The sequence below is a fragment of the Mesoplodon densirostris genome, chromosome 1, assembly GCF_025265405.1.
Source record: "Mesoplodon densirostris isolate mMesDen1 chromosome 1, mMesDen1 primary haplotype, whole genome shotgun sequence".
In the NCBI taxonomy this organism is placed as follows: Eukaryota; Metazoa; Chordata; class Mammalia; order Artiodactyla; family Ziphiidae; genus Mesoplodon; species Mesoplodon densirostris.
Genome location: NC_082661.1, coordinates 177,256,038 through 177,279,647, shown reverse-complemented (window position 1 = coordinate 177,279,647; position 23,610 = coordinate 177,256,038). Strand labels below are relative to the sequence as shown.

Below are 23,610 nucleotides of genomic sequence, written 5' to 3'. Positions count from 1 at the left end.
ATAGTAATTTGTAAGCTACTCTGCATTCCCCCAAAAAATGATGAAAAGATACTGAGCCCATCCATGACTTTGAAAGAGAGAAGAGAGATCTCTTCATTACTTTAACCTAAAGGGAGTAAAATGCAACCTTCTGTGCTTATCTAAACATTTGCAAAGTGTCTTACCCTCACTATTCAGCACGACCTTTAAGAGAATTAGGGATGTTAAAACACTTATCCTCAAGGGGAGGACAAAAAAAAACCTAAATTCTTTTAGAGGTGCTAGAAATATACACCCAACAATTAGATCCAGTTGCCTATCAAAACAAAGTTAAAATATGACTTAACCAACATGGTTCTCTAAACCAACACATTGCTGAGGGGAGGAATCCGATTTCCGTAGGTCACTGCTCAAAAACTGTACATCACTCACAGAGAAGCCAAGTTTCCAGTCACCATTTAATGAATCAGTAATTTAGGAAACAAAGGTTCCTTACGGGTTAGCTGTGGTTATGTTTAACCAGTGTCCCTACCACGTATGTTAGATGGCCTTGAAGCCCAAAATAACTTAATAGAGTTCCCCCCCGCAAAAAAAGAGTTCCACCCCCAAAAATCAATCCTTATTAAATACACTAATGCTCAATCCTACCTCAGCCAAGTAAGTCACTTTAATTGGTAATTCGCTTACAGAACCAAGAGGAGATTTCGTGTTGTGAGAAATAACAATATAAAAGGTAAACAGACTTGAATGTCGGAAGAGGGGGCATAATTAGCAATGGTTTAATGACATTATACCCTAGTGCCCAATTTCCCAGGACCTCTCACACACACAAAAAAAACTCTCCACAAAAACAGACTTTAATGTTAAGGTCGGGCCTCAGCTTGAGCTCTGGGGGGAGATAGGGTTGTCTCAGAGACAGGAAACCCTTCATCTGCCTTTCCTATACGGCCCTGGGCTACGAGACTGCTCATTAGGAATGACGGGAAAATAACCAATTTCACCCTGCTTCGCGGTGGTTTGGAGAAAGAGAGAGAGAGAGGAAAGCAGAAGGCCTGCAATGTCGTGGGGGAAGATGAAACTCTGAATCATAAAAGCGAGCAAAATAAAACGAGTACGTCAAAGGGAGCGAAGAGAAACTGGCTCCGCTGCGGTAGGAAAACGTCCGTAGGCACAGCAGGCGAAAGACCCGAAGGCCTCTTCGAGAACGCGTTCCCTGCACCTCTCCGCCCCGACCACGCCCACCATTGCACGGGCACGCGCACGCCGCGGCCTCGAGTACGCCGCCGCCCTCGTCGCAGTAAACGCGGCCGCTCCGGTTGGCCTTGGGGGCGGGGCTGTAGAGGAACGTGCCAAAGCCGCAGAGGTAAGTGGTCGAGGGCTCAGGGACCCTCGGGAGCTTGGTGGAAAGGGAGTTGATCCCTGGGATCCTACCTGCAGGGACTAGTAAAATGGAGAAAGTAGGTGGAGAAACAGGAGCCTGCCGCAGAGGGCGTGTAAGACGCAATTTCCTCAGGCCGCACCAGACTAGTGCGCATGCGGACCGAAGGGTGGCGCCTGCGCAGTGGGGCGGCGCCGATGTCGCCCCCTGGGGACCGGGGTGGCGGGGTGAGGCTTGGAGTTAGCTTGGGAACTGCTGGCATTCTGACCCCTCCGCTCTTCTGCCCCTTTCTTTCCACCCGACCTGTTTTTAGCTGCAGCATCTTTTTGAATGGTAATTCAGCTCTTTGGGATGATTTCTTAATGGAGTTTAATGATTGCCTGTAATAATTCGCCATTGTACCAGGGTACTTCCTTCAGCGTCTTTTTGATACGGAGACTTTTTCAAAAGGAAGGATTCTTTTTAAGAACATAAGCTTGTATCTGCCAGGAAGGAAGGTAGTTTATGAATACGAGGTCATCCCTATCATACATGAAGTAAATGTGTTGATCATCTTATCACTGTGAACACAACCATGCTGTGTCTCCCCAAATAGCATTGCTCTCCTATAAGAATCTCTACTGCCAATAGTTCTGACTTCCTTGATAGGGTCAAGTACTTCATCATCAGTATTTAAACGTTCAACAGAATTTTACCTAGCACCTACCTTAGGCTTGGCAGCCTAATGGGAGAAACAGTTGTGTAAATAGATCTGCAGAATAAGGAAGAAAAAGAAAACGGTAATGGATCAGCCCTCATGACACCAAGTTTCTCTATCCCCTGCATAACCTTTGCTGAGCTGCTAGCTCTGTGTTCTGTTATTTGTTCGTCATTCATTCAGGAAACATTGTGATCCAGGTTCTGTGCTAGGCTTTGAGGGTAGAAAGACAACACTTTCCCCTTTTCCTAAGAAAGGGGTTCTTCCTAAGATCTTGAACCTTAAAATGAAAATGTGGAGTGCATTTTCCCTCTCCCTGAGCAGGCCCTTTCTCCTCTAGGAGTCATTTGACATTGACACTCTATGTCAAATGGAAACAATTAGGACTTTTCCCATGAGTAAGTGTGTTGAAACATAAGTATGAAAAACTGGGATCTGCAGAGGAAAAAAAAGATTCAGGAGTAAGTATCCATCAGTGATTTTGGGTAGCTAATATTAAGTATTTACTGTGCCTATAACTGTTCCAAATGCTTTAGTTATATTAACCTTCCTGACACTTCTGGTGTAGATACTATCATTATCCCCATTTCAGAGATGAGGCAACTGAGAAGCAGAGAGGTTAAGTGATTTGTCCGAAGTCATACAGCAAGTTAAGTAAAAAAACCAGGACATGAAACTAGGCCAAGAGGCTTCAGAGTCTTGAGCTCTTAACCAGTATGCTATTTTACCTCTCAAATAGCACATGACATGCCAATAAAGCCATTGCCTAAAAAATGGCACGGCAAATAAGCTTAAAGTCCCTACACCTCAGTTTTGTTTTGTCATCTGTAAAATGGGAGAATCGGATTAGATGACCTTTAAGGAATCTTGTGATTCCTGTGAAATGTTTAACTCATTTAGCAAACATTTATTTAAATCAGCAGCTACTTAGTATAGGCCAAGCATAATGTTTGTTTCTGGTGATCAGAATGCCTGCCTGAAGTTACAAACTAGTGTTTATTGTTGGTTTCACTTTAACTCCTGTTACCACCTGCTGGTAGCATGCAAAATTTAACCTAATCTTTAAAGCTGGAAATTACTTAGGTGTATCTTTCCACCTCAGCAGAAAACTCCTTATTTATGTTAAAGTTAGTGCTAATTCTGCACTCTACTTTTCAACCTTGGCTGTTTTGTGTATTTTTTTTTATATCTTCTAATTCCTGTACCTTTTAAAAAAAATAAATTTATTTATTTTATTTTTGGCTGCGCTGGGTCTTCGTTGCTGCACGCAGGCTTTCTCTAGTTGCGTTGAGTAGGCTTCTCACCACGGTGGCTTCTCTTGTTGCGGAGCATGGACTCTAGGCACGTGGGCTTCAGTAGTTGTGGCACGTGGGCTCAGTAGTTGTGGCTCAAGGACTCTAGAGCGCAGGCTCAGTAGTTGTGGTGCACGGGCTTACTTACTCCATGGCATGTGGTATCTTCCTGGACCAGGGCTCAAACCCATGTCCCCTGCATAGGCAGGTGGATTCTTAACCACTGTGCTATCAGGGAAGCCCTGTTTTTTGTATTGAATGATAGTAGTTCTGAGTTTGCAGGAAGACTACAGTATTCTTTTTAGAAGACATAAACTTTTTAGAATCTTTTGTAAATGTGTAGTATAAGCTTCTGTTTTGAACTTTTTTAAGGAGTCGTGTATTCGGTACAGATTTTTCTCATTTACATTTGGACTTTCTGATTTTTTGATGTGACATATTAAACACTCACCATTCCTCTAATTCCTAATAGGCCTTGAATTCTAAGATCATTCCTGAACTATTAATATTTTGTTCCAGTTTTGGGTCGCCACCAAGTGATCAATTTGTGTATTACATTTGAATGAAAAAGTTGTGGGGTTTTTTTGTTTGGGGTTTTTTTTTTTAATGAAAGGGCCAATATATATTTCCTAACCAATTCGCCTTCCTTAGGAACAGAACACACTGTTATTCTGGAATTTTATTTGGAAAATTTTATAAGTGAATTTCTTGGTGTGGCTGGGTCAGGATGTGTCCAAGACAAACTATCCTATGAGGCATGGTTGTTTTATCCTCATATAATTCATTTCCTCAGTTAAATTGCTACCTTGGCACTGCTGTATCACCACTTCATAACGCATAAATCACCCACAGTCAATCCCAAGTGACATAAACAGTTTGCTAATGGTAGAAAGTAGTGTTTTGAGTAGAAAAACTAAGAATAAACATATTTTCACTTAAAATCCTGAGTGACATTTTGGCCTGAGGCATCAATAAAAGATTGTGGAGTACAGAGGGTAGAAAAAATTGGAGCTAATTCTTGACTAAACTGTATGCTGGCTTTTATGGCAGCTAGAACGAAATGTAGTCAATCTCACTAACATAAACTTGCCAATTGCTGTTTTTCTTTCTCTGCAGTGCAGTGAGAATTCTACTAGAGAGGAAATGGCTGCCTCTTCATCATCCTCCTCAGCCGCTGGGGTCAGTGGAAGTTCTGTCACTGGATCTGGTTTCAGTGTCTCAGACCTTGCCCCACCACGGAAAGCCCTTTTCACCTACCCCAAAGGAGCTGGAGAGATGTTAGAAGGTGATCTCATGCTGCTTTTTGCTGAATAATTGGATTCAGACCTGCTATGCATATTAATTGTAAGGAAGCTATTAAGTGGATTGGAGACAAGTTTGCCCTGATTTCAGCTCCACATTTCATTTCTTGTCCCCATTTCAAAATAATATCTTTAAAACATAAATCTTTCTCTAGAATCAGAATTTTGGAGCTGAAAAAGACTTTGGAAATCAAGGAGGTCATCTAGAGTTATTTAGACCCAGAAAAGATAAAGTAATTTGACCATGTGAAAGGACAAAGTCAGCACTGGAACCAGGAATTCTGTTGACCTCCTGCTCCAGTTTGCTTTATCTTGGCACCAGTCTGCTTCCCTATGGTTGGTAGGTTTGATATATTTTTTTCTAATATAATTCATTGACAGATAGATTAAGAGATTCTGAGAGGAAATAAAAACCAATTTACTACTCTTGTATGTGAAGATGACTCTCCTGGCCCACTACAGGACGGTGCTGTGTGGTTTTTCTAGCACTAGAGCTGGATTTGCATCAAATCTTCCCCATTCTTATTCAGCACACATTTGCAAACTGGCTGGCCAAGATCGGGGCACAGGCTGTAAGCATGAAACAGCATTGGTACCTAGAATTTATCAGATTCATGTCATTTTAGGGTCTGGACCAATAAATTCTTAATAGGGAGCATAAAAATCACCAGAAGAGCTTATTTAAAGTGTACCTTTCTTGGGCTTCCCTGGTGGCGCAGTGGTTGAGAATCTGCCTGCCAATGCAGGGGACACGGGTTCGAGCCCTGGTCTGGGAAGATCCCACATGCCGCGGAGCGACTAGGCCCGTGAGCCACAACTACTGAGCCTGCGTGTCTAGAGCCTGTGCTCCGCAACAAGAGAGGCTGCGATAGTGAGAGGCCCGCATACCGCGATGAAGAGTGGCCCCTGCTTGCCGCAACTAGAGAAAGCCCTCACACAGAAACGAAGACCCAACACAGCCAAAAATAAATAAATAAAATACTGAATACATAACTACTTTAAAAAATAATAATAATAAAATAAAGTGTACCTTTCTGGCTCACCTTAGAGATTCCAAATCAGTGTAGGTTACAGCATAGGAATCTCCATTTTAACCAACATCCAGGAGATTCTCATGAAAATGGTCCTTAACTGTTAAACTGTTCATCATACCTTGAAAAAAATTAGCAAAGAACCTATCAAGGATTCAAAATCTACTTGATTCTAGCACATCTGTGCTTAATTATATATTGATATTTTTTGCTTTAAATATTGCAAATTTCAGTAAGTATATTTAAAAATCTGGAAATGTCTGAGAAAGGTACAAACTGTAGTTAAGAGTCGGCTTTTTGGGGTAATCTTTATTCATTTATATCAGGTATAATAAAAAGCAGAAGTTTGGATTAAGCCAGGACAAACAGAAGAATCATTTGTTACATTTGTTACATGGGAAGACTGGAACCGTAAGGTTTTTTAGAATTGGTTCAAGTCATGATTAGTAGACAGTCAGTGATACATCTGAGGCGTGTGCACTTCTGTCTTTGCCCTTTTGTTTTCTTCAATCGTGTTAACTGAATACTCAAGCGAGCATCACTGAGTCTGGAGGTAGCGAATATTTGGTGCCTTGTTTACCATATTTGGCGCTAAAAATAAATTATGACTTCAGTTATATGCAGCAGAAACCTGGTATTAAGGAAGCTTCCCACAAAACAAACCAGAAGTTGGAGGAACTTAAATTACTTAATGAGTTTTGTAGCAGCAGAAGAGGAATCATTGTTTAACAATGGACCCTAAGATTGAAGTCATTTAAATTCTAGCTACAGGAGGAATTTAATACAGGAGGTACCTCCTTGGTCTCAAAGCTATCAGCATTCTTTGTCAGTGTACACCAGATTACTTGGAAACACTAAAGAAGAAAGGCTTCTAAAATTACTCTAAATGTTGATATTCTAACAAGTTATAGTTCTATCCACTTCTGTTCCATCCCATTATGCTTCATGGGGGACTGTGTTGCCTTTCTATTGTAAAATGAATTTAAATTAAGTTTAAATTCACAGTGCACAGTTTTGATTCTCTTCCTCGGGTTTAAAGTTTCACCTACATTTTAAAGCTGCTTACATTTAAGGACACACTATGAAAACTTAGAGATGGTAGTCCTTGAACTATCCTGGTCAAATGAAGAATGTTAAATTGAAAAGAGTACCCTTAAATGTGAGTTAATAAGGATGCTAGTTTGGAAGCATCATCTACCATGTTTATAGGTGATACTATTATGCAAGTAATCTAACACACATGAACCTGACCATTTTTCTTACGGTAGTTTAATTGAATACAGGCAAAGCTTGTTTTGTTGAGCTTCGCAGAAACTGTGGTTTTTTTTTTTTACAAATTGAAGGTTTGTGGCAACCTTTCCTTGAACAAGTTTGTTGGCGCCATTTTTTCAACAGCACTTACTTGGTGTCTCTGTGTCACATTTTGGTAATTCTCACAATATTTCAAACGCCCCATCAGCAGAAAGATTACAATTCACTGAAGGCTCAATGATGGTTAGCATTGTTTAGCAATAAAGTATTTTTTAATTAAGGTACATACATTGTTTTTTTAGAGATAATGCTATTGCACACTTAATAGACTACAGTGTGGTATAAACATAACTTTTCTATGCAATGGAAAACCAAAAAATTAGTGTGACTTGCTTTATTGCAGTTGTCTGGAACCAAGCCCACAATATCTCTGAGATATGCCTGTATGAAAATAGAGAAGGAATAGTTGCCTCTTCAGAGTAAGGAACAAAAGCAATTAGGAATCAAGGTTGAATGCTGTCTATAATCTTAACAGGTTAATCTGATCTTGCGTCCTCCTAAATCTAGGATAATAAACCCAAATAACCTGTACTTAACCTTGTGAATTAACTTTTTTGTGTACCTGCTCTCTGATAACAGACATCTCACATAAGCAGTATACTGTACAGGACTTTTCAGCATTCCCCTGCCCTTGGCTAGGATTGTTCTCACCCAGTTATTAGTAAGCAAATTAGAGACTGCCTTCCAGCCCAGAAGTGGCTGAATTTTAGTAACATTGTAGGCCACTGAAGCATAAATTATCTGCCATTGTCTACTTTCCTGCTGTGAGGTAATATTCTTTTAAATGAATTTGTTAGCATCCTATTTATTGGAGTTGGCAGTGGTGTTAGATTTGGACAATTTACTGAACTTTTCACCATTTATAACCTTTACTTGTCCCTTAAGAGGAAAGCTGATGTATTGCTACTTGGTGTGTTAACAAAGGGTTTGATTACAATTTCTAAATGGAAGACAGATTGCGCCAGGCTGACTCCTCTGGAGAAATTCCAGGCTTTAGATTGGTACAGATATCACATCTAATAGGATGTGGCTAAGAAGCAGTAGACTTTGTGGTTAATACAGAGCTGCAAATCAGCAAAAGTGTGTTCCGTAGACATATAGAGTGGAAAAGTGATATGCAGGTGCCTTTTTGAAAGATGAGCTTACATCCTTTTGCTTTGAAGTTCATTACCAAGGGAAATATGCAAATGTTATAATTTAAGCCTTTATCCTAATAACACCTGTGATTAAATGTAAGTGGGAGGTAGCACTTGCAAGAGCTTCCAAACAGTCTTGGCCTGTTGCTAACAGAATCCCCGCTGCCTTGTGTGAGATCCTAAAGTTCAGGATCAAACCACCTGAGAAGTGAGCTCTAATTCTCTATGCTTTGCTCTTCCTCAAATAAAACAAATTATAATTTGATCCTTTAAGCAAGGGTATGAATGCTGGCATATTTACACAAAAGAGGCATAACAAATTGCATCATTAGTGTCAAATGTTCACACAGTCCCTCTTCCTATAGTGGGATTCATAGTTATTTTCTGGCCATTGCCCTTATCTAAAAAACTCAGTAATATCATTAGCTTACCTAGATCTTTAAACTGGACAGCCAGTATAATATTTAGTTAATTGAAAATAAAAAACTTTTTGCTCAATTTAGATGATATGCTCACAAATGACTTACATTCAGCCAGAGGGATGGGGGTGGGAGAAAGGAATAGAATCATATCCCATGTAGCACAGTATTTAGAAAAGAGGTTGGGTTTAAAGAATAACACTCACCCCAAAGTCTACCTCACTATATGAAAGAAATTATATTTTTGAAATATTATACAATATGTGTATATCAATGCATAATATATTTTCATACATAGGTATGGAAATAATTATATTTTTGCATCAGTTTTGGGTTTTTTTGGGTTTTTTTTTGGTGATACGCGGGCTTCTCAACGTAGTGGCCTCTCCTGTTGCTGAGCACAGGCTCCGTATGCGCAGGCTCAACAACTCGGGCCCAGCCAACGCGGGCCCAGCCGCTCCACGGCATGTGGGATCTTCCCAGACCGGGGCATGAACCCGTGTCACCTGCATCGGCAGGCGGACTCTCAACCACTGCGCTACCAGGGAAGCCCTTTGGATCAGTTTTGAAGATAATATTAGAAGCCCTCTTGGTTGTATATTCAAGCTATTTGGATACAGTATCTATAGTTTTTCTTATTTTTTTTTACCATGAGCTTCTGAAATAAGGTGTGCCTTGTGTGGAACTCAGCATGAAGTCAGGATGTGTTAGTCCTATCTCCTTGTCACTTAATACCTGGCTGACGCACCAACCCATGATTGATGAGTGAGTGTGTGACACCCAGTAGTGCTGGCATGAACTACTGCCTAAAAAAAGACAGCTGTGTCCCCTCCCTCCGTTTGTTTTAGGATTTTTGCAGGAAGACCTCTTCCCCGAATGGTTTCAGCTACCCCTTTAAAAGTCACATTTTCCTACATGAGTTCTTTGTCTTTGGGGGTATGTTTTGCTGTATCAGCCCTTGCCTGACAAGGAAAAACATGAACTAGCTTATGTTTCACAGTCATCTTTCAAGTACTGGGGTGACTGAGTTAGCTACCTTCTTGTAGCCAGTTCTTGGCACCAGTACAATGCTAGGTTCTGAAGTTGCACCATACCCTTATGGCCATGCAAATTGCAGTGTTTTGATTCAGTTGGAAAATCAAGGTTACAGTTGGCGTTTACAGAATGAAGCTTCCCAGCAGTGTTTTGTGATGGCCATAGTGATGTAATTTGAAATATAAAATATCAACAATAGCTATTTTTCCTCAGCTTTACTTTTTATTTATTTATTTTTTTTTTGCGGTATGCGGGCTTCTCACTGTTGTGGCCTCTCCCGTTGCCTAGCACCGGCTCACAGGCCTGTGGGATGCCGCTCCACGGCATGTGGGATCCTCCCAGACCGGGGCACGAACCCGCATCCCCTGCATCGGCAGGCAGACTCTCAACCACTGTGCCACCAGGGAAGCCCCAGCTTTACTTTTTAGAATGAAAATGATTAAGGGTTCTGGTGCACCTTTGTATTTTGAAAGCACGGGAGCCACATGGCCAAATGTGTCAGTTGTCAGTGTTTGCTTGACATACACAATAGGAGAACATTAAGAAATTGTCAGGTTAGCATGGGGGAAATGTTGACCAGGACATCGAACTGGGGTTTCTTGTTTTTGTTTTTTTAACACTATTTTTAAACTCTTTTAACAAGTGGAGGGACTATTTTAATATTCTAGGTATAGAAGAAGTAGCTTTTATAACACAACAGTGTTAATTCTAAGGGAAACAGAAGCCCTCTTTGTAAACACTAAAAACTAGACCCCGAATGTAAAAGCAGGGAAAAGAATGGATATGTTTACTAGGTTTATCAGGCACCGTGAGATTAAAATGGATTAGAGCAGATTAAAACTTTTCCTCTTCTCTTTGTAGATGGCTCTGAGAGATTCCTCTGTGAATCCGTTTTCAGCTATCAAGTGGCATCTACGCTTAAACAGGTGAAACATGGTAAGCACATGAGTGTTGTGTACTTAACTATGAGAATAAATTTATTGGGGGGTGTGAGGGGGGACTTAGAAAGGTCAGAGTGCTCGGTAACAAAAACTCAGCAAGGCTATTTAAGTGGACGTTCCAAATTACCTGCAGACAAGAACATTCTGCGGTCTTAATCCAGACATAATGTCCACATTGAGGCTTAAAGTTGAAGTCAAAGGGGTTAGTTTTCTAGGGGAGTTAATGCTTCCTACTCCGCTTGTATTGCTTTTTCCTCTCCTTTCTGAAACCTTCTTTTACTGTTGTACTCCATTGGTTACCATCATTATCTGCATCTTTGGGTATTTATGTAATACCTCTTGGTCTAACTGGACTCTTAAGATCCTGGTAGCACCTTTTCTGTTCCATCATCCCTCACCAGGTCTTCATTTATGCATCAGGGAGCTCTGTTCCCCCACCAAACCAGACCATTTCTCCATAGAGAGCATAATGTTGCGGGGGGGAAAGCTGCAATTGCCTGTAACCCTAGGTTTTTAGTATACAAATCACAAATTTAGTACACAAATGGAATGGAGGATAAGTACTACTTTTTTTCTTTTTTTTTTTAAGATTAAGTCTTCTTACCAACATAGGGTAAGACCCCATTACTAGAATCTTGAGGGGGAAATCCTTTCAGAAATTATTTTTAAATCAGCCATCATGTTGTTGGTTGATATATTATCTCCTTGATTCTTTACAGATCAGCAGGTTGCTCGGATGGAAAAACTAGCTGGTCTGGTAGAAGAGCTGGAGGCAGATGAGTGGCGATTTAAACCCATCGAGCAGCTGCTGGGGTTCACACCCTCTTCAGGTTGACCTTGCCTGGACAGTCACCTCTGGGGCACAGCAAGTACAGGTCCAGTGAGGAACTTTTCTTACAGCTTACATAGCCATCCAGAGATTCACAGCTCCATCACTGAATTGTTAATTCACATCCATACTTGGTTTCTCTGTATCTATCCACAAGCAACAAATACTTAAATGTGTGATCTTACAAGGAGATTTTTTGTTTTATTTGTTTTAAAAAGTATTGAGAATCAGATTTAGGCAACTGGCATCACAGAACCAGGAGGTTTGGGTTTAAGAGAGATTTATAAAACTTCACAAGCCAGGACACATGCCAGAATTGGCCAACAGAATGGCATCCCTCCTGTCAATTCACGCAGTTCCTAGAATCCTCACCAGTCAAGTCCAAGGTCAGGATCTGGAGTTATAAAATACAGCATTTCTGACCTAAAACCGTTCTTTTTGCAGATGAATGTGATTTCAACTCAGGACCTGTCCAAATTAGGAATTTTTTAAGGTTTGGGATTTTTTTTCTATTTTTAGACATCTAATTCTATAGATTCTATCTTTTTCTAACCTCCTCTAGGCATGCCAAATGCTGACAAAAAGAATTGCTTTTTGAATGTTGAAGTTCTGGTAAAAATAAAGCAGTGAGCAAAATCCTTTTAGACACAGAAATCCTGAGTTCATCTTCTTGGTGGGCTCAGGCAATTCTGTAGCAAATAAATCCTTTGAAAGAGCTCCAAATTGGTTTCTTTATCCTTTCAAAGCCTCAGGGATTTGGGATAGGGGAAAGAGGTCAAATTACTTTTTCTAAGAAGGGAATCTAAAAACCATTTCTCCTAAGCAAGTGGTAGGTTTGCTTTCTCTCAGGGATATTTGTCTTTTTAGAAGTATATGAATTTATCATCAATATCTGAGTAGGTTTTTTACCATGAAAAGGAAAAACCTGGAAAGCTAAGAGGTGTCTTTTGTTTTCCCTCATGGGACCCCAGGGTCCACACTGCACAGTTAGGAGAATCATTTATTAAATTGTATGCAAATTTTGCCTCAGACAGCATTTGCCTTTCTCCTCATTAATAACTTGTACCTGACCTGCTTAGAGTTGGTTAATTATGAATAAATAAGATCCCGGTAGCAATTGGCCTTAATATCAGGAGTTCAGACTGTTTTAACACCTAGTATATAACAGGCAGGTGGTGACCTCATTGCGTCGAAAAGGAATCTGAGCACAGGGAAGTTAAAGACCTGCTCATGGCCATGTAGCCCAGACAGAAGAAGATCTTGGCACTTAGAATAGATTGCAGTTGATTGACAATTCAGCCCACTAAACTTGTCTCTGAAGCACATCAGAACACAAAAATTACCAGTCCTCAAACTCACCTATTTCCATATTAATACTTCTTAACCTAAACTAGTTACATATTTGAAAGCCATTGAGTTTCCTAACATCGTCCTTTTTGTCATCAACCATCTTTATGATTACCAAAGGAAAAATTTAAAATACCTAGTCTGCAATAAACCTTTAAATCATATTTTCAGTGACAGTTCAGAAGCAATCAGTAACTTTCTCTCATTTGATTTATGTAACTGTACAGCACAAACGCTGTATTACCTCATCGTTACCCTTTGGTATTTGAACTTACAGAATTTTTTTCTCGGGCTTCCCTGGTGGCGCAGTGGTTAAGAATCCGCCTGCCAATGCAGGGGACACGGGTTCAAGCCCTGGTCCGGGAAGATCCCACATGACGCGGAGCAACTAAGCCCGTGTGCCACAACTACTGAGCCTGCGCTCTGGAGCCTGCGAGCCACAACTACTGAAGCCCGCGCACCTAGAGCCTGTGCTCCACAACAGGAGAGGCCACTGCAATGAGCGGCCTATGCACCACAGTGAGGAGTGGCCCCCACTCGCGGCAACTGGAGAAGGCCCGCGTGCAGCAACGAGGACGTGATGCAGCCATAAATAACTAACTAAACAAGTAAATAAATAAATTTATTTATTTAAAAAAAAAAGAAGGAGCCTGCTGCAAATACCAGTATCTGGTATAGCCAAGCAATGAACTGACAGGGGTGGAGAAGGCCTTCGGATTTTACCAAGGAAATTGTTGGTGACCTTGTCTCAAGAGCAGCCACCTTAGTGATACAGTGTGGGCAGAGCCAGACTGCTGTGGCTGGGAGGGTGAGTGGAAGGTGAAAATATGGGGCCAAATCTAGGCAACATCTTTAAGAAGTTCAGTGGGAAGCAGAGGCAAAAATGGGGGACAAAGCGGGTGATGGTTAAAGTAGGGCACATAGTCAAGACATTTGTTCTGGGGATAAGGTCAAAGAGAGAGGGCATAACTGAGGGTGTAAGGTCCCTGAGGAAGTGGAAGGGATTGGACCCAGAGCCCAGGTAGAGTGATTACCCTTAGAGGGAAGGAGGGCAAAAGGATAGTGCTGATGCGGGTAAATGTGTAGGTGAGGTGGCAGGAAGTCCCATCAGATGGCTTCTATGTTGTCTGTGATGGAGGAGGCAAATTGGTGTATGGCCTGCGGCAGGGGCAGGACGAAGCGGGAACAGTGGGCTTGGGAATGGTCCCTGTGAAGAATGGGAGGGAGCTGACCAGGGTCGGAGGATTGCCAAGCACGTTCAGGGGCTATTTCCAGTTTGAGTCCCTGAATTTGCAATGGCACCAATTGTTGGGGAAGTATATACCAGCAGCTCCTAGCAGCCTGGCAGTAGGAATGGAAAAAATGAATAGTTGGTGGTTACAGTCTTACACGGTCAGGGCAAGGGGGTAAGCAAATTGTTGGTCTAGGGCTAGCAAGGGAAGGAAGTGAAAACAAGAAGAGGTTGCCAGAGAGAAATTAGAAGGGTCAGACATTTCTTTTTTTTTTTTTTTTTTTTTTGTGGTACGTGGGCCTCTCACTGTTGTGGCCTCTCCCATTGCGGAGCACAGGCTCCAGACGCTCAGGCTTAGCGGCCATGGCTCACGGGCGCAGCCACTCCGCAGCATGTGGGATCTTCCCGGACCGGGGCACGAACCCGTGTCCCCTGCATCGGCAGGCAGACTCTCAACCACTGCGCCACCAGGGAAGCCCGAGTCAGACATTTCTTGAGGGCCTACTATGTCTCTGGTAATATGTAGGCAATAGAAATACAAAGATGGAGCAATAGTTCCCAAACCTAGCTGTGCCTCAGAACCAAGCTTAATAAAAATACTCCCTGGCCTCATTCCTGGGGTCCAATAGGTCTATGACTGGGGGTCTCGTGTGACCCTCCTGCAGCCAGTTTTCAAAACCACTTGGACCAATGAAAAAGCAGACAAGTAAACAGACATATGGAATCTATACAGCACCATAACTCCATGACTCTGGTCTATATGGGGTGCTGTGGAAGCCAAGAAGTCTTGGAGGTGAGAAAGAAGGGGAGATAACAAGGAAACTTTCCTAGAGAAGGTGAGCCTGGGCCTGAGCATGACTGCTCAATTGGGGTTAGAGGGGAATAAGCCAGAGAACGATTCCAAGTACAGGGAATAGCACGTGCATAGGCAGGGCCGCATTCATGGAACTCCAAGTCATTTGGTGTGGCTGGAGCTGAGCATGTAAACGGGGGAGGGGTGCGACCTCTCAGGAGAAGGAAGCAAGAACCAGATTGTTTTAAGCCTCATTCACCATGCTCTACTTTCCATCAAAAGAGCATTTCTCTGACACGGACAGGGTACACCTAAGAAAAAGGCCAAGAATCCTGACTTTTACAATAAGTAACTTAGGAAGCAGGCTCCTCAAGACCTGGAAGGGTTAGACCCTTAGGCTGGTATAGCATCAGAGGTGATCTTTACAGACCACTAGGCAGTACTGTTCACAGTATTTTTGCTCTGGCTGGAAAGTAAATATTTACGGATTTGTATTTATTTACTTATTTTTAGGGAAAGGCAGATGTTCTAAGCTCAGAATTATTGAAGGAGCCTCCCTTCTGGGCTCTGAGCCAAACCAGGATAAGAGGCAGCTTGAAGGGATCAAATATAAAGTATGCGGACATTGCGGAGAGATGTTTTTCCCCCCAAATGGTTTCTCCTCCTTCCTTCCCTGGCCCTGAAGGCCTGAAGTAAAATCCCACACCCTCTCTCCCCCTCCTTGTTCTCAGAAATCCCCAGGCATATATTTGAAGATAAACCACACAAGCATGGGCATTTCATCTGTTTAGCAAACCTAAAGGTCATGTTCGGGGGCTGTTGAAGTCAGACTCTACCCACGTAACTTTCTGAAGAGTCTCCAAAATATAGTAAATCTGGAATCTTCTGTGAAGTCAGGGCAACTTGGCTCTCCAACATAATGCCTAGAGGACAACCTAGGACTTTGTATCCTGGACCAGTTTCACTGCCCAGAGAAGACTCAAGGCTCATTCTGTGATCCTGCTTCAATGCTCAAGGCTAGAGTGCTTTTTGAAAGCACTCCTGATTGTGAAAAGGAAAATCAGACTCTCCCAGCCAGCCTGAGATTGCAGCTGGAGGACCAGGTGCTATGGCCCCCAGAGACCTATGGACTTAGGAGCCATGAAGAAAGCAGGACATTGAGCCAGGAAGAAAGCAGGACATCATCCCCATGCCATCTCTCAGTACAGTGGAGTATTCATTCCGAGAGCTAGAAAAGCAGCAGAAGGGGGGATGGAGGACCAAGGAGGAGGGCAGCGCCTTGTTGTCTGGGAGCATAAGCTCTGGCTGCGCCTGTAGTTAAGCCTTATCCACTATGCTGCAGCCAAGGGGCATCCTTATTAGGCAAATAGGAAAGCAGGGCCTTAGCCTCAGAGTTCTGCAGCTCTTCATGACCCCGGGGATCACTGAGTCCAAGGGCAGAGAAACCATCTCCCATTCTGAGCCTCTGCAGTCTCTTTTGAGTCCTGCTGGCTCTGTGGCCAAAATGAACTTTCCATGAAAAAGAGTTAGGCCCCTGGAAGGTGCCAATTTAATACTCTTCAATTTAAAAGTTGCCAAGGGGGATGGGAAAGGCTTCAGTAATTAAGGCATGAGTGACCATGAGGGCCTGGGCTCAGCACCCACACCTCTCATTTTGGCACAGAAGCTCTCAGGGTAGGTACAAGTCATACCCAGGCACTGGGGACTCATCATGGTTAATATATAGTGAGGAGTAACTATATGTGGGGCATTGTGCTAAGTACTTCAAACACATGATGTCATTTACTCACTGGGAGAGGGCAACAGAAAGGCCATGTGGGGCAGAAGAAACCACCAAGGAATGGCAGGAAAGAATCCCATAGACTAAGAGCTGAAGGGCCTTAGCAACTGTATTCATTTGAGCTAGGGCTGCCATAAGAGCCTACTAGGGCAGCCATAACAAAGTACACAGACTGAGCAGCTTAAACAGAAACTTAATAGTCTCACAGTTCTGAGGTCTAGAGGTCCAAGATCAAGATGTCACCGTGGTTGGTTCCTGCTGGAGGCTGTGCAGGAAGGGATCTGTTCCAGGCCTCTCTCCTTGGCTTGCAGATGACCATCTTCTCCCAATGTCTCTTTACATCATCATCACTCTATGCATGTGTCTGTGTCCAAATTTCCTCTTTTTATAAAGATACCAGTCATATTAGATTAGGGTTCACCCTACTGAACCTCACTTTAACTCAACTACCTCTATTGAGTTCTATCCCCAAATAAGATCACATTCTAAGGTACTGAAGTTAAGACTTCAACATGTAAATTTTGAGGAGCGACACAATTCCACCTGTAACAGCAGTGATGTCTAACCAAATCCTCTACTTTTATAAATGAGGGTATTGAAGCCTTGAGTAGGAAAGTGACTTGCACAGAGTCACACAGCAAATTGGAAAAACTAAGACTAGAACCCAGGTCTTTGGGGGCTGCCAGTTTTGTGCAGATTTCCCTGGCGTAGCAGCACTGCCAGCTTTGGGAAGCTCCTTCTCCAAGAAAGGAATCCCTGAGCTTGGATAAGTATGGGCAGCATCCAGTCGAATCTCTTTATAGGCATGGGGTGAGGACACACTAAAACTCTCTTACAAACCAATATTTGGGAAAAGACTCTGAAATGCCAGAGTGGAAGGAGCCCTATTAATAGAGCTTAATATAAGCACTGGGGTTTATTTTCAATGGCCAGGCCCCTCATTAAGGAGGCAGATACGTGGTGTGTTATAAAAGAAGAGCTTTGCTCCTTCCTTGTAACCCCCAGTAGCACAGGGAGCCAGAGTACGGCTGGGTGCTGGCTGCTCACAGACTCTCCCCGACTGTTCACTCTCTCCGGGCTTGTCTCTGCCTCAAGGCTGGCATCTGGCCTCCATACCTGGCCATTCTGCAGTCAGTTGTGAGAACTCACTAAGAAAACTCTTTTGAAAGTCTCACGCAACGTGCAGGAGCAACATGGGTTTAAGAGCCTTGTTCTCGCAGCTTCAAAAACGAGGAGGCAAAAATTGAGATTGAATATAGTATGGAAGTGTGGGTGACACCAAACCGCAGATGAGTTGATAGGCTGCGGGGAAGGAAGTGAAAAGTTCACCTTGTCCTTCCCTGTAACGGAGGGCTGTTGGTTTTGCAGAGGTTTGCTTTAAAAAAATTTTTTCATTCAATAAAAATAGCTCGGTGGGACAACACATTATAGCATTCGTGGAAATAAAAACTAGGAACCACATCATAGGATGTTCTGCTCCAAACTTGGCCCTGGTTCCCCAGGCAGCTCCCAGTTCCTTTTGATTTATGCAGCAGCCGTGGAGGCCCTCACCCCATCCCAGGTGGGGCCTGGACTTCAGGGAGGAAGGGAGGAGGTGGTCCAGAGGCATCAGCTGTTTCCCTGCTCATGAGCCAAGACCCTCGCCTCAGCTAGAAACTCAGCTTTGTCCCCTGTGTCTGCCTTCCGCACTGTGAAAAGTTTCCATCACAAAGGGCTGATTCAGGAAACCAAGGTTAGAGGCAAACGGTCTTATTTGAAAATGGTGAAGGCCAGCCAGGCTTTGGGCTTCCTGCATTGATTGCTCTCCTGGGGCCTGGGACCAGCCCACCAGGGTGGGGCGGGCAGCTCTGCAGGTTACAGGATGTGAAAGTGGGGACTGAGGTTAGGAAAAAGAATAAAAGGCTAGGACCAGAACACACCCAGCAGAAGGCCATGTGCAGTTCTCCTCTTCAGGGTTTCCTGTGGGTACACTGAGAACATTGTGTTCTGGCTGTGAACTTACCCGGCTGAGCCGGCTCCAGACTCCGCCCCTGGGTCCTAGTGCTGCCTCTCACTAGCCTTGGCCTTAGGTCACCTGCACCGCGTAAAGCCCACTGAAGGACCCCAGGAGGCCACTTCCATTGTGCCCTCCCTACTGGGTGAGCCTCCAGTGACCAGAGTGTGGGCACTTACCTTCCCATTCATCCTGAATCATCTTCGACTTGCTTGGCACTGTCATGTAATAGCATCTCATGTTCCTCATGACAAAACCTCCTTCAGATGACAAAACTGAGGCTCTGGGAAATTGGGAGGAACAACCAAGGTCAGTAATTCAAGGTTTTTGGACCCAGATCTCCTGACACTTTAGGGATAACTATTTAAAGACCAGCACTTCAAACCCTTGAAACAAATGTAAGCCTTTACCTTCAAAGTTTCTCTCCAGATGAATTTGACAGTAAGGTGATTTCTTAACGAATTCTCCAAAACAGCTAAAAGCTCTGGCATGTGGTGTAGAGCTGACCAGAGGGAACTGGAGAGCCCAGTGCTCTCTCTGCCCTGTGCCTCAGCTCCCTGGACCTGCCACCAGAAGCCTATGTGCAGCCCCACACTAGGCCTGGATTGTTCTGGGCCTGGGTAGGGTCCTGAAACTCAGAGGCAGATGCTGGGCCCCAGCCCAAGTAGCCAAGAATCAATGAGCCAGAAGAGAGGGAAAGGGACTCAGGAAGGGGGTTGAACTCTCTGGTTAGAAGAGATTTTTGCAGTTTTTAAACTGGCTTCTGGATCATCAATTCCTCTACTAGACGGTGAGCCTCTTTTTCCAAGTCATCTTTGTATCCTGTGGGTGTGCTTGCCCTTGATAAACGGTTGTTGAATGACCTGAGTAGAAGTCACTCACCGGAAGGCCTTGCCTGTAGCCATGGATCACAGTCTTTCCCAACTACACATTTGAGACCTACTGTGTACTAAGTAAGCAGTGATTGATAAAGGGCACACAATTGCTAAAAACAAATGTACAAACAAAGGAAAGGCAGCCATGGTGTCTACCCCTCCTAGAGATCACAGTCTAGTGGGAAGAAAGGCATTCAATAAGCAAGAACAATCCCTAGGTGGAGTCCTGAGTGCTGTGGGTGAGCACAGAGCAGGGAGACCTAAGAACATTGGGGGCCCAGGAAAGTCCTCGAGGGAGAGCTCTTCAAACAGAATCAAAGGGAAGTTAGGAATTAGCCAGACAGAGGAGCCTGGGAAAAGGAGCTTCAAGCAAAGGTAACAGTGCTTGTGAAGACGTGGAATTTAGAGATCAGGTGGCTCATTGATAGAACTGAGAAAAGTCTTCTATGTCTTCTGAACCCCACCAGTGGGAAATCTAGTTCTCACTCCAGGGGAGAACCCAGGCATTGTTATTGTCCATAAAAAAGGTATCCTACTACTTCTCTGTGACCTTCCCCTAGGCCCTAGACTCCAAACCAGAGGAATCCTAAAAGCTGACTGGGATATATTTGAGGCAGGAAGGCCATGAGTGTGGCCAGAAGGGGCAGGTACTAGTTCAGGCACTGGGACCCTGGACTGAGATACTGGGCAAGTCACTTCCGACCTTCCTCTGGACCTCAATTTCAGGCTTTATGTATTCTCAGTAGTTAGCCTGACATTTAGACCTTCCTGAATTAATGAATGACTGCAGTTTCCATCTGGAAAAAGACTTCTTCCAATGCTAAGATTCTGGGTTTGAGACCCACAGTCAGTCATTCCCAGGATTCTTTTGGCAACCCAAGTGCCATGAAAGGAAGGAGGACAGTGCCCAGCACACCCACAGTAAATGTTTGTTGAAAGAATGACTGTTCTCCCTGAAGTCACTCTAAAAGCTTTGATGGATCCTTGCTTCTCTCAACAGCTGCTTTGATCTCCATCACTCCTAATCCTGTGCAGTCATTATCACCCACCTACTTCATAGGCAGACATCAGATTTAGTTGTGAAAATAAACCCTAGATCTTGCCTTTAGTGCTCCATCCTAGGGGAAGAAGAGGGAAGATGACTGCAGGAAGCTGAGAGGCAGTGTAAGGAAGAAAGAGAAAGGCCTAAGATGGTCAGAGTCTGAAAATCAGTGCACATTCTCACGTAACACTCCCTGTCTTAGAAACCCCAAACCTGCCAAGAGCTCTGCCCCCTCCAGTGAACAGCTAGAACTCACCAGGGCTTGCTGGAAGAGCTCAGGAAATGGACAAGCGCTCTCTGAGCCACCACATTCCCTACTTGCCCTGAATCAGGCGCTATGGTAAGGGCAAGAGTTCCCAGCCGGGCACACCCTGAAATTCATTTTCCCTCTTCTGTGCATTTCCAGGCTAGCCCGCGGAAGCCTGATTCATCCACAACCGCAGTGAAACATAGAATTAATTCCAGCTATACCCTGGGTGAGCTAGGCTATTATGGCAACCAAACCACTACTTACAGCATTATTTTGTTGGGAAAATGTGTTCTGAGCTCCAAGCAACCAAATTATAAGTGGGACATAGGCACACCCAGGTTCGAATCCCAGTTTTAACACTTCCTAACCATGTGGTCATGGGCAAGGCACCATCCTCCCCAGCCTCAGTTTCCTGCTCTGTAAAAGAATACCTCCTTTAGGATGTTGAAGTGCCGACTGACTAGACCCCTATGAAAGTGCCCCATGGCCCAGGGCAGATGTCTCCCTCCTGCCTGTCACAGGAACTTTTGGAGGGAGACCTGGAGAGATGACTCCAAACACAGTCCCTCTGAGGAGGGTTTAACCAGCTTGCATGGTGGCAGCATTACCACTGGGCTCAGTCTCAGAGCAAGTGTTTCTGAGATAAATGAGCTGCTGTCTTAGAAATCACAGAACATTCTTCATCTTTGACCTTCTCCAGGCTTGTATTGGCTTCTCTGAGCCAAGAAACTTCTCCTGCCCCAACTCAGCTCCCTCTCTCCCAATCACTCCATGAACAGCATTGTTCTGGTTTCCTTTGCTCCTGATCCTAGTCAGGGGCTTCGCCTCCAGAAGGGGCCAGAAGCCCTGGCCTTTCACCCAAGCCTGGACGTGAGCCCACAAGAACAAGCAGGAGGAGGGCAGAGACCCAGGCGGCACCGCCGGGCCCTGTGAAAGGCAGACTCCCCCTGCCGCCTTTGGCTTTGGCCCCTCCTTGCTCTGTTTCCAAGTTGCAGCCAGAACGGTCTGTACCCGAAGGATGGTGAAACAGCCAAGGAATCCGTAGGGTCCTAAAGGTCGACCGCCTTTCTTTCCTTGCCGTTGTTCCCAAAAGTTAAGGTTTCCTGGTCTTGGGCTCCTTGTCCCCTACCCAGGGTCACAGGCACTGTGGAGGTCAGTCATCTTGAATGAGCCTCCCCTACACTGCACTGTGCTTCCCACGTTCCATTTCCACAGCCATCCTCACTTCTCCCCATTTGGAACCACAGAGCCTTCCCAGACCCTTCCCCCATCTGTCCAGGAGCTGCAGTACTTCTCACTGGGTCTCAACTGCTGCAGCCCCACCCCACCTCTTTATCCAACCCCCAAGCCCATCGGCAATCCTGCAATAGCCAAAAAACAAAAACCTCTTGTGAAAGTAATATGAGCTCATGGTAAAAATCCAATTTCCAGGGCTTCCCTGGTGGCGCAGTGGTTGAGAATACGCCTGCCAATGCAGGGGACACGGGTTCGAGCCCTGGTCTGGAAAGATCCCACATGTCGCGGAGCAACTAAGCCCATGTGCCACAACTACTGAGCCTATACTCTGGAGCCCGCGAGCCACCACTACAGAGCTCGAGTGCTGCAACTACTGAAGCCCGCATGCCTAGAGCCCGTGCTCCACAGTAAGAGAAGCCACCGCAATGAGAAGCCCGCGCACCACAACGAAGAGTAGCCCCCACTCGCCACAATTAGAGAAAGCCCATGCACAGCAACGAAGACCCAACACAGGCAAAAAATAATAAATAAATAAAATTTATTTTTTAAAAAATCCTATTTCCAGTGTTTCTACAAAGCAAAATAAAGGTAACCTTACTTTTTAACCTGAAAAGAAAAAAAAGGTATGAAGTGAAAAACTAAAAGCCTCTCCCACCCCTCCATCCCTCAGAGATAACCTCTGGGGGCAGTTTTTCCAGTATCCTTCTAGATGTTTTCTCTGCACATGTAAGTGTGTGTCTGCAGGGGAATGTCCTCTGTTTTTCTTTCAAAATGAGATTAGAGGTTACAAATTGTTCTGCAGCTTGTTCTTTTTGCCTAACAACGTATCGGGCATTTTTCCAAAACTGACCTCACTCTTTTTAACACCCACATAATACTCCATGATTTGGATGTACTATAGTTTATTTAACTGTTATCCTGCCACAGACACTCAAGGTGGTTTTTTTTTTTTTTTTTTTTTTCAGTTTTTTTCCATCACTGTCTAACTGGTTCCCGGCCTCAGGTCTCAAATCTCTGATCTGCCTTCCACACCACTGCTTGATTGTAACACCAAGTCTGACTATCATTCCCAGCTCAGCTGTTTTCCTTGCGTTAGGATTATTCACAAGGTGTCTTATCTCCCCTCCTAGGTCTTAAGCTCAGGACAGGGTGTTTGCCTTGGAGGTCCTGACAAGGAGCACTAAGCCTGTCAACTCCGCAGTTTTTGAGCCAATCTCAGTGCTGCCCTGGGGAAGTAGAAGGAGGTTCTCAGGCCACATGGACACTCATTTTCTTTTTCCTATATATGTGTTGGGAACTCTGGGGACCTGGCTTTGTGCAGGGCACTGGAGCTCCGGGATGAAACAAATACAGACCTTGGCAAGCTTACAGTTTAGTGGGAAAGACAGGCATTGTACATCCACACAGATAAATACATGGATAATTACATATGGGATGAGTGCTTTGAAAGGAAACAACAGAGGAGAAGGGATGGGGCCACCAAGAGAGAGGGCCAGGGAAGCCAGCAGACCATGGGATCTGGTTCCCATTCCAGGCCACTTCCCCTTTAATCTTCTCATCTGACAAGAAGGGAAATACCTCTTTCAGTTTTAACTTTCTGTGACAATAATACATGCTATCAGAGTTCAGGGCAAGTAGAGTTCCCCACTGCCTGGTAAGGGTCAAGGGAGACTTCTCACTGACATCACATTGACCTTGAGTCACAGGCAAGCTC

General features: G+C 44.2%; 2 protein-coding genes across 3 annotated transcripts in view; one reads left to right on the top strand and one right to left on the bottom strand.

Annotated features, from left to right (window-relative positions):
* ASCC1 (activating signal cointegrator 1 complex subunit 1) overlaps positions 1-1,509 on the bottom strand; it is an 84,611-nt gene extending 83,102 nt beyond the window's left edge. Inside the window, exon 1 of one of the 2 annotated variants that reach the window (XM_060112308.1) lies at positions 1,411-1,509. The gene's annotated coding sequence lies outside the window, so the exon portion shown is untranslated. Of the gene's footprint in view, positions 1-1,094; positions 1,199-1,410 lie in introns of those variants that run through there. The other variant, XM_060112300.1, reaches the window with a different exon arrangement.
* ANAPC16 (anaphase promoting complex subunit 16) lies at positions 1,182-11,536 on the top strand. Its single transcript, XM_060112323.1, has 4 exons — positions 1,182-1,342; positions 4,463-4,631; positions 10,441-10,515; positions 11,240-11,536. Exons 2-4 carry the CDS (start codon positions 4,490-4,492, stop codon positions 11,353-11,355), a joined length of 333 nt encoding a protein of 110 aa, XP_059968306.1. The 5' UTR covers positions 1,182-1,342; positions 4,463-4,489; the 3' UTR covers positions 11,356-11,536.
* Positions 11,537-23,610: the final 12,074 nt, after the last annotated feature.